Source organism: Salmo salar, chromosome ssa09 (genome assembly GCF_905237065.1).
Source record: "Salmo salar chromosome ssa09, Ssal_v3.1, whole genome shotgun sequence".
Classification (NCBI taxonomy): Eukaryota; Metazoa; Chordata; class Actinopteri; order Salmoniformes; family Salmonidae; genus Salmo; species Salmo salar.
The window spans coordinates 102,339,000-102,355,140 of record NC_059450.1 but is presented as its reverse complement, the minus strand read 5'-3'; the positions used below and the strand labels follow the sequence as shown (position 1 = coordinate 102,355,140).

General features: G+C 41.6%; 2 protein-coding genes across 3 annotated transcripts in view; both read right to left on the bottom strand.

Annotated features, from left to right (window-relative positions):
- Nucleotides 1-8,735: 8,735 nt before the first annotated feature.
- On the bottom strand, nucleotides 8,736-13,551 carry LOC106591895 (transforming growth factor beta activator LRRC32). Its single transcript, XM_014183169.2, has 2 exons — nucleotides 13,341-13,551; nucleotides 8,736-12,825 (listed from the first exon to the last, which is right to left on the bottom strand). The coding sequence occupies exons 1-2, from the start codon at nucleotides 13,464-13,466 to the stop codon at nucleotides 10,918-10,920; spliced, it is 2,034 nt and encodes a 677-aa protein (XP_014038644.1). The 5' UTR covers nucleotides 13,467-13,551; the 3' UTR covers nucleotides 8,736-10,917.
- A 48-nt stretch (nucleotides 13,552-13,599) lies between these two features.
- Nucleotides 13,600-16,141, bottom strand: part of LOC106591189 (tumor necrosis factor ligand superfamily member 13B) — a 79,785-nt gene continuing 77,243 nt past the window's right edge. For both annotated transcript variants that reach the window (XM_045724270.1, XM_045724271.1), the window contains one exon: nucleotides 13,600-14,718. In XM_045724270.1, coding sequence (XP_045580226.1) covers nucleotides 14,603-14,718 — 116 coding nt within the window. In that variant the 3' untranslated portion in view covers nucleotides 13,600-14,602. The remainder of the gene's footprint in view (nucleotides 14,719-16,141) is intronic.

The following is a 16,141-nucleotide window of genomic DNA, read 5'->3' as shown; positions in this document are numbered from 1 at the left end:
AGGAGCCTACAGGGGAGGAGTGGCTGTGGGTGTTGAGGTGGTGCACGTGCCAGTCCATGCCTGGGGGCCAGAGAGGGCCGAGTAGATAGCAGCTGAGCCGCTTTGCTCTGCCCTCCCTACAGACACTGGTGGGAGGCAGCCTCAGTAAATGACGCAGGAACATGTGAAGAATGGATGAAGAGAGAGAGAGAGAGAGAGAGAGAGAGAGAGAGAGAGAGAGAGAGAGAGAGAGACGTGTACTGTAGTACAACAAGCAGGCTTAACATCCAGACGTGGTACAGTACTGTAGTACAACAAGCAGGCTTAACATCCATACATTCACATACTTTACTTATTTACACAAGGCTCCATGGGAAATTAAATACCTATTTGATCCGACCACCTTTTGCGAAAATGTTTTGAAGTTGACTATCAGTCTGCAACTGCCACAAGACAGTCCTATCTTCATCCTTCCCTTCCTGACATTTACATTTTTTGTAATTTAGCAGACGCTCTTATCCAGAGCGATTTCCATGAACAATTAGTGTTTAAAAGTGCCTTGCTCAAGGGCACATCGGCATATTTTTCACCTTTTGCTCTGGGATTCGAACTAGTGACCTTTCGGTTACTGGTCCAGTGTTCTAACCGGTGATGTAAGATACCTGCATTTTAATATTCTCTTTCATCTTCCCTAACATACAGTGGCATTTTTCCTATTTTGTTGCGTTACAACCTGGAATTAAAATTGATTTTTGGGGGGGTTGTATCATTTGATTTACACAACATGCCTACCACTTTGAAGATGCAAAATATTTTTTATTGTGACACAAGCAAGAAATAAGACAAAAAAACAGAACTTGAGCGTGCATAATTATTCACCCCCCTATTTCTGACTTTTGTGACTCCTCTACTTGGCTGGAAAATGTTTGTATGCTTTTGTAAGTGGGGCGCTGTCCTCAGATAATCGCATGGTATGCTTTTGCCGTAAAGCCTTTTTGAAATCTGACACAGCGACTGGATTAACAAGAAATTAATCTTTAAGCCGATGTATAACACTTGTATATTTTATGAATGTTTATTATGAGTATTTCTGTATTTTGAATTTGGCGCTCTGCAATTTCACCGGATGTTGGCCAGGTGGGACATTACCGTCCCACCTGCCCATAAGAAGTTTTTAAGAACAGCCCTTAACTGTGGTATATTGGCCATAACCAGTGTTTTCGGAAAGTATTCAGACCCCTTGACTTTTTCCACATTTTGTTATGTTACCCCATAATGACTAAGTGGAAATAGTTTTTTAGAAATTTTTGCTAATTTATTAAAAATAAAAAACAAAAGTTTGGACACACCTACTCATTCCAGGGTTTTTCTTTATTTTTACTATTTTCTACATTGTAGAATTATAGTGAAGACAATCGAACTATGAAATAACACATATGGAATCATGTAGTAACCAAAAAAGTGTTAAACAAATCAAAATATATTGGATATTTTAGATTCTTCAAAGCAGCCACCCTTTGCCTTGATGACACCCAGTAAAATACTACTTGAGTAAAAGTCTAAAAGTATTTGGTTTTAAATATACTTAACTATCAAAAGTAAAAGTATATATAATTTCACATTTGGACCCTATTTTAAAAATGTTCACCGACAATGACATACCCAAATCTAACTCCCTGTAGCCCAGGCCCTAAAATGACAGACCCAAATCTAACTGCCTGTAGCCCAGGCCCTAAAATGACAGACCCAAATCTAACTGCCTGTAGCCCAGGCCCTAAAATGACAGACCCAAATCTAACTGCCTGTAGCCCAGTATCTGAAGCAAGGATATGCATACACATCAAATTTTATCAGTCACATGCGCCGAATACAACAGGTGTAGACCTTACCTTGAAATGCTGAACTACTTACTTACAAGCCCTTATCCAACAATGCAGTTTTAAGAAAAATAAGAGTTAAGTAAAAACATAGATAAGTAAAAAATAACAAATAATTAAAGAGCAGCAGTAAAATAACAGTAACAAGGCTATATACAGGGGGTACCGGTACAGAGTCAATGTGCTGTTAGTCAAGGTAATTGAGGTAATATGTACATGTAGGTAGAGTTATTAAAGTAACTATGCACAGATAACCAGAGAGTAGCAGCAGCGTAAAAGAGGGGGTGGGGTGGGGGGGGGGGGGATGCAAATAGTCCGGGTAGCCATTTCATTAGATGTTCCTGGGGGTAGAAGCTGTTAAGAAACCTTTTGGACCTAGACTTGGTGCTCCAGGTACTGCTTGCCGTGCGGTAGCAGAGAGAACAGTCTGTGACTAGGGTGGCTGGAGTCATTGACAATTTATAGGACCTTCCTCTGACATCGTCTGGTATAGAGGTCCTGGATGGCAGGAAGCTTAGCCCCAGTGATGTACTGGGCCGTACGCACTATCCTCTGTAGTGCCTTGCGGTCGGAGGCCGAGCAGTTGCCATACCAGGCTGTGATGCAACCAGTCAGGATGCTCTCAATGGTGCAGCTGTAGAACTTTTTGAGGATCTGAGTACCCATACCAAATCTTTTCAGTCTCCTGAGGGGGAATAGGTTTTGTCGTGCCCTCTTCTCGACTGTCTTGGTGTGCTTGGACCATGATAATTTGTTGGTGATGTGGACACCAAGGGACTTGAAGCTCTCAATCAGCTCAACTACAGCCCTGTCGATGAGAATGGGGACATGCTCCATCCTTCTTTTCCTGTAGTGTATAAACTATTTGCATGTTTCCATCAAATTAACTTGTTCCGGATTTAAGACTGCCCGTGATGACATTGTGCACAAAATAATAACTTTTGCGGTTAAATTCCAAATAAATGTACCAAATTAAAAAATACAACGTGATGAGATGATTATGGACAGAAGAGCAAGATTCTCGCTCTTATCCATAATGTCATCATGTAGACTAGCCTACCAGCACTGTATCTGGGAGCTGTTGGCTGGAGAGCACATGCCAAGACCAGAGGAGGCACATTGACTACACAACACTATCGGTACAGTTGAAAATGGGATAGAAACACATTGGACATTTAATACATTGAACATTTAGATTTGATTCGAACAAACTTCCGTGAAAAAGTACATTTTGCGTCATCACGCACTGGTTTTGGAAAACACACCACTGCTGGGAAAAATTGGTTTCTACTGACAATTGAGATGTATAAACTATGCCATAAGGAGACAACGAGCAGATAAGAGGCAAACCATAATTTCAATTAAGACATTAATGAGCGAGCCCGGATGGACATAGTCAATATAACTATTTCTTCAGCACTTCTGAAATGTACAGGGACAGAATTCAGAACATGGGCCATTATTACCTGTACACCAAGTCAGAACCGTAGGATAAATAAAGGGGGCATATAAGCAGACAATGAAAGCTCTTACAATATTCAATGATTACATGTATCTAAAATTAGCTATAGGCAGATTGCCATGTCTCATTTTCGATTAATTGAAAATTATCCATTTTTTCAAAGTATCTCTCTTTTTCAAACAAGCATTGCAGAGTTGGCTACAATTTCATCCCCCTGAAAAGATAGAACAAATATTATGGCTGAACTCAAACATGCTGGTTGATAAAATACCTGTATTTATGGGAAAGATGTTTGAAAAGGGTATTTTATTCTTAAATTATATTGTAAATTGGAATGGTAGAGTTATGTCCTTTGTGGAGTTATCAGAATTGTATGGGAAGGTCTGCTCAATCCAAGAGTACAACCAATTGATTACAGCATTACCCCAAAAATGGAGGAGGCAGGTGGCAGCGGGAGGAGGTAGGGAACTGGTCTTTCTGCCCAATATAAAGGATCAAAACTGGCGGAGGAATAAAAATAGCATAAATAGGAAAGTATACCAGTTTCATTTGAGGACCAGGATGTTGACAACTGTGCCATACAGATTGCAAAATAGTTGGGAAGAGATTTTTGATGTACCGATTCCATGGTACATGGTGTATGAGTTGATATACACTGCTCAAAAAAATAAAGGGAACACTTAAACAACACAATGTAACTCCAAGTCAATCATACTTCTGTGAAATCAAACTGTCCACTTAGGAAGCAACACTGATTGACAATAAATTTCACATGCTGTTGTGCAAATGGAGTAGACAACAGGTGGAAATTATAGGCAATTAGCAAGACACCCCCAATAAAGGAGTGGTTCTGCAGGTGGTAACCACAGACCACTTCTCAGTTCCTATGCTTCCTGGCTGATGTTTTGGTCACTTTTGAATGCTGGCAGTGCTTTCACTCTAGTGGTAGCATGAGACGGAGTCTACAACCCACACAAGTGGCTCAGGTAGTGCAGCTCATCCAGGATGGCACATCAATGCGAGCTGTGGCAAGAAAGTTTGCTGTGTCTGTCAGCGTAGTGTCCAGAGCATGGAGGCGCTACCAGGAGACAGGCCAGTACATCAGGAGACGTGGAGGAGGCCGTAGGAGGGCAACAACCCAGCAGCAGGACCGCTACCTCCGCCTTTGTGCAAGGAGGAGCAGGAGAAGCACTGCCAGAGCCCTGCAAAATGACCTCCAGCAGGCCACAAATGTGCATGTGTCTGCTCAAATGGTCAGAAACAGACTCCATGAAGGTGGTATGAGGGCCCAACGTCCACAGGTGGCGGTTGTGCTTACAGCCCAACACCGTGCAGGACGTTTGGCATTTGCCAGAGAACACCAAGATTGGCAAATTCGCCATTGGCGCCCTGTGCTCTTCACAGATGAAAGCAGGTTCACACTGAGCACGTGACAGACGTGACAGAGTCTGGAGACACCGTGGAGAACGTTCTGCTGCCTGCAACATCCTCCAGCATGACCGGTTTGGCGGTGGGTCAGTCATGGTGTGGGGTGGCATTTCTTTGGGGGGCCGCACAGCCCTCCATGTGCTCGCCAGAGGTAGCCTGACTGCCATTAGGTACCGAGATGAGATCCTCAGACCCCTTGTGAGACCATATGCTGGTGCGGTTGGCCCTGGGTTCCTCCTAATGCAAGACAATGCTAGACCTCATGTGGCTGGAGTGTGTCAGCAGTTCCTGCAAGAGGAAGGCATTGATGCTATGGACTGGCCCGCCCGTTCCCCAGACCTGAATCCAATTGAGCACATCTGGGACATCATGTCTCAATAAAAATTCAAAAATAAAACATAATAAAAAGTACATTTGAATGACACTGAGGGACAGTGTTTTTACAACTAATGCCGGTTTGCCTGAGGCTGATGCGGGCAGTTGTTTGTACACATGCATATACACACGCTCTCATTCAAATAAACACATACAAGAACACACACATACATGTAATAGTGCCAGACATGCACACAAACATACAGTTGGCATTGCTGTTATGATTTCACTTGTCCTTGATGTCCTTTGTTTTAAATGTATTATTTTGTTGTATTTTTTTTTGCATTGTTGTTTGATGTTTTCTTCTGTCTTTTCCTTTTTTCTCTTTAGTTCATTCTCTTGGTTGTTGGTGCATTGGGGGGTTCTTGGGGGTGGGGAATGGAATGGAATGAATTGTATTTTTTTATTTTTCTTCCTGGGGGGGGTTGTAGGAGGGGTCTCGAATGGTGGAGGGACAGCTACTGGGGAACTATGGGGGGGATCTTGGAGGGTTCGGGTTCACGTTTTTTGGCCTGGTGGTAGATCTGTCAACGTGCCCTTGAGCAGGGCATTGACCCTGGATGCTTCTGTGTGTCGCTCTGAATGGGAGTCTGTTGGATGACTGGTATGATGTAGTTGTTGGGCGGCTTCCCTGCAAGTATATTGTATATTCAATAAATTAAAAAAAATATAATTATAAAAAATAAAAAATGTTAAAAAGCAGACAATGAAAGTTCTTACAATATTCAATGATTACTTTTATCTAAAACAGGCTATAGGCTACATGCGCCACCAAGTCAGAACAGTAGGCTAAGTTATGAGGGGGAAAGGGACCAAATTATTAGGGTGAGGCACATGGGCTACTAACAGCTTACTACACAACATACACTTAGTATTACTTTCTTAGCTACAGTATACATATCTCCCTGGTATATTACATAATTTATGCAGCATCATAAAATACATTTTTGGACTCACCTCATTGTGCTGTGCTCACTCGAACAGGAAGGTGGCGCAGGGGTCCCTATTGTGGGCAAATTCTGTCATCAACCTTTGTCATCAATCTGGCATTCTGTGGATTTATGGTGCTTTCAAGACAACTGGAAACTCAGGAAAAAAAAATAGTTTGAATCATGTCGTCAGTGATCTTCAGGTCGGCGCTCTATGTAACAGGTAGGAAATAGCTGTTTTTATAAGGTTTTTTCTCAGATCAGTCTTGGGAAGTTGAACAATAAACAGAGCTGTGTCTCTGTTGCCCAACTCATGTAACCTCACCACAGTACTTAGTAGTAGTGGCACCTTTCCTAATAGTATAGGGTGAAATGTTACAAATAACTCACTGTATGCAGCCCCTCAGATTATGTGGGTTAATACCATGGAGAATCCACCTGTAATACATCCCAATACCTAAGGCAGGTTAGGTCCCCTACTCCAAGGCAGTAGTAATGAAAAGAAAGTTCTGCTTTAAAATAATGAAAATATATTGTCAGTTTTAGGCAACAACACTATCAGGCACAATTTCACAGTTCACAGAATAACCTACCTCACGTGCAGCCTAGCTTGAAGACAACCAATGAAAACATAGCAATACAACCTAGCAGTCTTACAGCATTTATCTCAGATATCACAATAACGAAACAAAACTGAAATAAAGAATGACAGCCGTTACGGTGTTCATGGAGTCTGTATGAGGTCCAGCAGGGACTCAAATAATAGAGGAAGTCTGCAACGTTGTCACGGAAATATTATTCTCCTTTGAATGGCTAATTAGGCCTACATGTTTGTTATTGACAGTGTCCCTTCTTATCCTTGCACTACTATGTAAAGTCAAACAACTGAAAAGTCCACAACTTCAGATGTCCTCTTCTTTCAGGACATAAACAGGAAGTTCAATTACTTCCACGGGAATCTTTTATAACTAAATCACTTCAACTCATAGCTCTCCTCTGGTGTTGGTAACAATTATTTGATGTCTATCATTCTGGTGGGTAGCTAGCAAGCATCACTCTGGCTGGTAGCTAGCTCCATCGAATGAACTCACGTTAATCCCAAAGGTGAAAATGACAGTAATTCGGTAGTATGGAACAATCCTCTTCCAGAACCAGCACGTCCTCTTTCTCCAACGATACTAATCGTTATCGTTCTCTCTCTCCTCCTTTTGCAACACACTTGCCTGTGCACTCCCTCGCACCACCTCCCCCCAGGACCTTTTTAGAGCCGGCCGTGAAGTTACCTGACTCATAGTAGTCTTGGAAAGTCCCTGAACAGAACAGCAATAGCCATATCCCATATCCGCCACATCCGCCATATCTAGAAAGAGGCTTGAGTTCCCGACTTGGAATTCCGAGTTTTCCTAGTCGGAGCTCTTTTTTTCAGAGTTCCCAGTTGTCTTGAACTCATTGAAGTCTGAGATTTCCCAGTTCCGAGTTTCCAGTTGTTTTTAACAAGGCAGTAGTCATGCTGGATTGACAGCGTGGTCAATGTATTCAACTTTTTCTGGCCCATGGTGTGCTGCGAGGGAATGTTTATCCTTTTAAGCTTGGAAAAGAGATCCTTAAACCAAGACTTGGACCTCACACCCTCTCCACTGAATAGCAGGCTAGTGATTGCTTTGCAACGTATGCAGTTAACCGCTGATTCCTTCCAAACCACTCATTGTTGAATTTACAATGTCCAACTTGTTGTGTAATGTTTATGGCCAATGAGCACCCATACGTTTTATCTATAATTTCTCTTTATATGTCAAGGATTGAAAAGATAGAAAAGGATTTGCCAGAAGATTGTCTACTTGTTTCATAATGATATCTGCTAGCTAAGATTTTGAAAGTATGATGCTGACATTATCAGTCCAATCAAAGGTACGGTAGATATAACTGGATTAGATGTAGTTTTATCTGTGGCCAATGACCTTGAGCATTCTTGGATGGGCACTTCTAATATAACTCTATGGCAGTACCCAAGGGGGCTTGAATTTTTTAGTTCTCCCCGTAGATTTGGCAGTGACGTAGTGTCCCCATGAGTGACAGAACACTGAGCCAATCACGGCGTAACTGGAGAGATTATCAACCAGTACGCTCTGTATTTTCTGCTGGCTTGCCCCACCACCACAGACAGCACTGAGCTAGGCTGAAACACCTGCCTTTTGGAGTTGCCCCACCACCACAGAAAGCACTGAGCTGGGCTGAAACACCTGCATTTTGGAGCTGCCCCACCACCACAGAAAGCACTGAGATGGGCTGAAACACCTGCATTTTGGAGCTGCCCCACCACCACAGAAAGCACTGAGCTAGGCTGAAACACCTACATTTTGGAGCTGCCCCACCACCACAGAAAGCACTGAGCTAGGCTGAAACACCTGCATTATGGAGCTGCCCCACCACCACAGAAAGCACTGAGATGGGCTGAAACACCTGCATTTTGGAGCTGCCCCACCACCACAGAAAGCACTGAGCTAGGCTGAAACACCTGCATTATGGAGCTGCGCTACCACCACAGAAAGCACTGAGCTAGGCTGAAACACCTGCATTTTGGAGCTGCCCTACCACCACAGAAAGCACTGAGCTACTCTGAAACACCTGCATTTTGGAGCTGCCTTACTCAAGAAAACCAGAAAGAGACCATGTTTTGTATGCAGCTTTATTAACTGTTTTTTCCTCTTTTTTTTTACATTGTTTGCAAACTGATATGTGACACGTATTAATGCCAAAATGACATGCAAAACAGGCAACAACAAAACAAACAAACAAAAAGAAAGCTAAACAGCTCTGTCCCACGTGCCCTGAAGGACAGGTCGCCACTGAACTCAACTCAACCAAAGATGTTATGAGAACTAAACCAGAGGTGGTTTGCCGTGCCCCAAATTCAGAGAATGCTTTATGAAAAAATATATACATTTCTCTGTGTATTTATGGTGTTTTGCTCCTTCTTCAGCTTCTATGTTGCATTTTATGATGGTTTCCCATGCATGCATGTGCTGCATTTACCACAAGGAGCTCATCTTATTGCTTGAAAACATCCACATTTTTCAGAACCCACCAGTCCTTGAGCATATCAATGGACGTTTTTGTGACATACTTGGCTAAACACCAACAGACAGGAGAGGAGAAATGCACAGTGAAAAGGTCCCTGCATCTCTCTCTCTATCTATCTCTCTAATTCAAGGGGTTTTATTGGCATGTGTTAACATTGAAAAAGCAAATTAAGTAGATAATAAACAAAAGTGAAATAAACAATAAAAATGACCAGTAAACATTACACTCACAGAAGTTCCAAAATAATAAAGACAATTCAAATGTCATATTATGTATATATACAGTCTCTCTTCTCTCTCTGTCTCTCTCTTTCGCTGTCTCTCTCTGTCTCTCTCTCTCTCTCTCTCTGTGTGTGTGTGTGTCTCTCCCTCTGTGTGTGTGTCTCTCTCTCTCTCTGTGTGTCTCTCTCTCTCTCTGTGTGTGTCTCTCTCTCTCTCTGTGTGTGTCTCTCTCTCTCAGCCTGGAGACGAGCTTGTTACTATCAGAGTGACATGACTTGACGTGTGGTTGAAAGACTGACATTAAGGAAGTATGGTGTCTATGGATCAGAATGTATCCCTAGGCTATCAGTGGACACATGTTAGCGTGGCATATTTAGTCACAACAACCTCTGAAATGTGGGCATTAGTCTAATGCATTGATGTTATAACCTGGAGTAAACCTAATATAATGCATTGGTGTTATAACCTGGAGTAAACCTATTAGTCTAACGCATTGATGTTATAACCTGGAGTAAACCTAATATAATGCATTGATGTTATAACCTGGAGTAAACCTAATATAATGCATTGGTGTTATAACCTGGAGTAAACCTAATATAATGCATTGGTGTTATAACCTGGAGTAAACCTAATATAATGCATTGGTGTTATAACCTGGAGTAAACCTAATAGCTGCAGATAACTTCCAACAACAACAAAACAGCTGTGTTCGAATACTCATACAAACGCACTAACCATGCTATTTGTGACGTACTTTGAGTATGTAGTATGCTTATTGGTCATAGTATACAAGCAGTGGACACTATTTCTGTGCTTTTAGGTCCCATAATGTAATTCTTTAGAAAATGGGGGTGGAAAATATGCAGCCGGAGTCATAGGAGAGCGGAAAATGTTGATAATAAAGTAATGACTTTTCAAATAAGTTACGTTACATGTTATTTTGGCTGGCAATTTGTTAATTTTAGAACAGACAATCTGACAACACTCTGGTACACCAGAGTGAATTTACGAACATATCCATAGTGTGTCAGAGCGCAGAATAACTGATAAACGTCGGCCCCAAAAAAAAGGCATAATTAAATTGTTGCTGGCAGCACAGTTACAGTCACCAACGCTCTGGATAACATGAAAACAGCTCTGCTAGGGGGAGTAAAATGGTCAGAGTGAGGTGCTCTCTCATTTGTTTCTGGAAGTAGCTAGCCAACGTTAGCCAGCAAGCCTACCCCACGGCCAGAGCATCCAGTGTGCGCTCTGAATTTACGCCCAGAGCGCACTCTCCGGTAGTCACTCTCCTGTAGTCACTCTTCCGTAGTCACTCTCCGGTAGTCACTCTCCGGTAGTCACTCTTCCGTAGTCACTCTTCCGTAGGTCGAGCTAGTAATATGTTACAGGTAGCAAGAGGTTGCATAGCAACAGCATCAACTTCCGGTAGACAGGCGAAGCGCTAGTACGCTCGGTATACTAAAATGAACTAATAGTATGTAATAAATACACATTAAGTATGTAGTATACAGTATGTTAGTATGGGTATTGGAACACAGCTCTTGGTTTTACATGCACAATCATTATACAATGAATGACCCTGTGTTGCAACAAACCTTCTTCACAAATACAAGTAATATCAATACTGTAGACACAAACAAAATTATTATTATTATTTGCCCAAGGTTTGGTTCTGTTATTTTTGGGCTAAGTTCCAATGAACAGTGCAGTGAATGGTTACGCAGAAGGCCAGTCAACAGAGTACCGTTGACACTGAGGCACACAGCATGGTCAAGGTCCGGAATCTTCACTTTCTCTTTGTTTAGGGCTTTTAGCCATTTGGTGTCACAGCAGTTGAAAGAGTTGCCACTGACATACAACACATCAAGACATTGAGACAAACGATCAACCAAAGATTCATTCATAGACGTTAGACTGTTATTTCTCACGTCAAGTTCCATCAAAGGAGAACAGCCGATGATGCTCGGGAAGACATCTACATTGTTGTTGGACATGTTGAGTCGTCTCAATGCTTTCAGACAAGGCAGAGACAAGGCTGAGGTTGCCATGTTGTTCCCACTGATACTCAGAGACTGGAGACTACTCTGCAACCCTTCTAGAGCGCCAATATCCAAGATTATATCTACATTGCTGGCCAGGTTGAGAGAAACCAAAGGGGTTCTTTCAAATGTGTTCCGATGGAGTGTTTTGATCCCGTTGTCTTGGAGATCTAGACTTCTCAGAGTTTTGATATTCCAGAAGGAAACACAGGAGGACATATTATTAGGACTAACTCTCGTTGTCTGAGATGGTCCCAGTTGGTCCTTTGGATCACAAGGCCTCACAGAGTTCTCCTTCAGGTTTAATGTCTCTATGTTTGGTAGGGCTTCCAGGAAGAAGGTGGAGAGTTGTCGAAGGCCGTTGTTCTGCAGGTCGAGGTAGCGTAGGGACGGAAAGGTCAAGGAAGGTTGGTGGTAGCCTCCAACATGGTCGCTGCAGCACTTCGTTGTGTTATAGCTGATGTCCTGTAGACAGTTCTGGCTGAGGTTCAGCGTCACCAAAGACGTCAGATGGCTCAGAGTCTCCACAGGTAGAGACCTGAAGTGGTTACTACTGAGGTCCATGTAAACTAACGGCATCAGTTTCCAGTTAGAGTATATGTTGTTGTCTGCAGGATAATTTACCTCATCTTCACTTGTTAGTTCTCTGTACAGAGAGTCTGCCTCTGATATTAGGGTGTCTGTCTCTAAGGTCCCCACCATGTTGTTCTGTAGGTGGAGGTATCTCAACCTGTTGGTCTTGGGAACCATGGGGAAATAGATGAGGTTGTTGAAGCTCAGATCTAAGATCTCCAACTCGTATGGGTGACCGTCCTCACGGGTGACAAAGAACTCTATGGAATTCCTGCTAAGATTCAAGAGTTTCACCTGATGGAGTTTAAAATCACAGATGTAGACTAGATTATTTCTGGCTAAATTTAAGATCTTGAGTTTCTTCAACGGTTCAAACGTTCCCTCCTCTATTGCCGTGATCAGATTGTTCTCGATGCGAATGCTTCTCACGCTCAGGCTCTCTGCAAACAGCTTGGTCGTGAGTCGCGTCAAAACGTTGCCCATGAGATCTAGGTGTTCTAGAATTGATTTGTCACGAAGGTAAAGTTCCGCCGCGTCATCATCCAGACCGTTCATAGAGATATCCAACCTCCTCAGTCTGTGGAGAGACCCAAGAGCTTGGCTGTTACTGTCCACATTGTGGTTCAATGCATTCCTGGCCAAGTTCAGCTCTTGAAGCTGGGCCACGTCTCTGAAAGCCCCTTCAGATATGATCTCCAGCTGGTTGTAGCTGAGGTCCAGTCTCAGTAGGGATGGAAGACCCAGACTCTGGCTGTTTATATGTCTTATAACGTTGTTGGACACGTCCAGCTTCCTCAGCCTCACGTCCAGCCCCTCAGGAACAGATGATAGGTTCCTGAACCGCCAGGAAGTTGTCTCCTTGAAACGAGAAAGATGAGAGAAACTACAAAGCTTTCAACACCGTCTATAAAGTGTTTTGATGTATGAAATAAAATTAAGCAGAAATATAAAGGGTTTTGATGTATGAAATAAAATGAAGCAGAAAAGTACTCTCCATCGTCAAAATAGCAATGTCTGTTTGACATGCTATTTCAGCAAACCAAAAGCCTTCCAGTGACCAAAACCTGTCACTCAATAGTCTAATTCCATATATGTAAAATCAACCTAAGAAGCCGTGACAGTACAGTGTTACTGAGCTCTGTATTCAGATGTGTCAAAGGTGACACCAACTGGGTTTAAACACTGGTCTCCTGCCTGCCACAAGAACATGCTTTTCCTCTGAGTTAAACCCTTCAAATTAACTCAGAAAGCTAACGCACGTGTTCAGGTCTCAGGCAAGGTTACTCATCAAGTGAGAATGTTTCATTGAATCAGATCCATTAAATCTACATTACTTCTCTGACTTTTATATTGAAAAGATTTCGCCAGCCTACCTGTTGGTCATCATGTAGCCTTCCAGTCACAGTGTTGAACTGCATGAGACTGTGAGACAGAGAGCAGTACAGCAGTAGGACTAGCAGTAGCACTAAGCTGAATGTGGTAGCTGTGGGTCTGATCATTCTCCTGTCTCTGTCCTAACAACGCGACACTGAGCTACATCAGTCCTCAACACCCATCTCAGCCATTTATAGCTGACGGTCATTAAAAAAAAAAAAAAAAAAGAGATGAAAAAAAGGCTGTGGACACCAGATACGCTTTGTGGACCTTCTGTTTACTCAACAAACTCATTACACATTGTTACACTACAGAGATACATATCTACAAGTCGGAGACGGACAGAAATTACACGTATTATTATTGACACGTTTGTTATTAGTGTATCAAAATAAGCTCTTTTATAGAATAGAAATAAAAATAAAAATACAATAAAATGGGCTGTGGCATTGAAAATAACCATAAAACATGTCCTTATTTAGACATGTGACATGTTTGATAATCACAATTATTGTGTCATTTAGAATAGATTTTATGTCAACCGGTCTGGAAAATCTGTCCCTCCTAGCCAGGTATATTGATCCTCTGTTTGTTCCTGCTATAGTCCTGGGGAAACGGAACCTATCCAGGTATATTTATCCTCTGTTTGTTCCTGCTATAGTCCTGGGAAAACAGAAACCTTTCCGAAATAGAAAGGAAGAATAAATAAACGAGGAGAGTGGGAGGAAGGAAATCCTGAAAGGTATCAACAAACACACAGAAATACTCTGTGATGACAGAACACACACACACACACACACACACACACACACACACACACACACACACACACACACACACACACACACACACACACACACACACACACACACACACACACACACACACACACACACACACACACACACAGACACACACACAGAGAAAACCCTGTTGATAGAGTTATGCATAGCACACAACCAACCAGGTGGACCAGGACTACCAGAAAACTTTATTACACTTGAACTATTGACACATATGGAAACAAAACATTTAACGTACGCTGGACATCACCCATACTCAGCACAACAGCATTCAAGGTCTATTTCATACTGGCAGATTATTCACATGAAAATAGTTTAGAAAAATAACACTTCTGCTCCCACCCATCTTCCACTCCACATCATCCTGTCAGAGGAGGACATCCACAAAAAAAAAAGCATAATCCTGCTCATGGCATCAAGTCCCACACCTCCCGCTGGTGACTTCTGTCTCCTGGTAGTCAGTTCAGCCGTATGATGCCAAAGAAGGTTGAGTCTGCGTCCATGGAGACCTGGGCTTGGGGACGATCTGGGATCACCAGCTCCAGCTCGTCTTCTCTCTCCAGCTTCACCATGCCTGAGACAGAACAGACAATCATACACAAGAAGACCTCATAGAGACGATGAAGTAACTCTGTAGGACAGCTCAGCCCCAGAAGTGACTCTTCGTACCAACTGAATTCAAGAATTTGCTACGTGTTGCCTGGAATTCAACACTCTCCGTGTTGGTCTCTCCAACCCCCATTGGCTCACGTCTGAGAAGTAGAGGTTACATCCTGTAAGTCTGATATCTGATTGGAGGTTAACTTTACAGTAATACTATTGGTCAACAACTCTGGTTTTGAATCCAAACAACTCAGATGCTTATAAAAGGGTCTAAGATTCATTGTTCTTTCTGTTATGTGTTCCTGACCTGCTGTGGTGAGATTCTCTCTCTCTCTCTCTCACTCTCTCTCTCTCTCTCTGACCATCTTGTAATGCTTGATAATGTCTTGTATGTGAATCCATTCATTTGACAAAGTCATTAAATATACTTGAATTTAGAATACATTCTGACACATTTCTTCATTGCCTATTACTGAAACTCAACTATAGTGTTACATTACTGTAACTATAGTGTTCTATTACTGTAACTATAGTGTTATATTACAGTAACTGGTGTTAAATTACTGTAACTATAGTGTTCTATTACTGTGTTCTATTATAGTGTTCTATTACTGTAACTATAGTGTTCTGTTACTGTAACTATAGTGTTCTATTACTGTAACTATAGTGTTATATTACTGTAACTATAGTGTTATATTACAGTAACTATAGTGTTAAATTACTGTAACTATAGTGTTCTATTACTGTAACTATAGTGTTAAATTACTGTAACTATAGTGTTCTATTACAGTAACTATAGTGGTCTATTACTGTAACTATAGTGTTTTATTACTGTAACTATAGTGTTTTATTACTGTAACTATTGTGTTCTATTACTGTAACTGTTGTGTTCTGTTACTGTAACTATAGTGTTCTGTTACTGTAACTATAGTGTTCTGTTACTGTAACTATAGTGTTATGTTACTGAAACTCAACTATAGTGTTGTATTACAGTAACGATAGTGTTCCATTACTGTAACTATAGTGTTCTGTTACTGCAACTATAGTGTTCTGTTACTGTAACTATAGTGTTCTGTTACTGTAACTATAGCGTTCTGTTACTGTAACTATAGCGTTCTATTACTGTAACTATAGTGTTATATTACAGTAACTAGAGTGTTCTATTCCTGTAACTCAACTATAGTGTTCTATTACTGTAACTATAGTGTTCTATTACTGTAACTATAGTGTTCTATTACTGTAACTATAGTGTTCTATTACTGTAACTACAGTTTTCTATTACTGTAACTAGAGTGATATTACTGTAACTAGAGTGTTTCATTACTGTAACTCAACTATAGTGTTATATTACAGTAACTATAATGTTCTATTACTGTAACTATAGTGTTCTATTA

Coding starts and splice junctions, on each gene's coding strand:
- LOC106591895 (XM_014183169.2), bottom strand. CDS start 13,466: ATGATCAGACCCACAGCTACCACATTCAGCTTAGTGCTACTGCTAGTC. Junction 12,826..13,340: donor GGCTACATGATGACCAACAG/GTAGGCTGGCGA, acceptor TCTCGTTTCAAG/GAGACAACTTCCTGGCGGTT.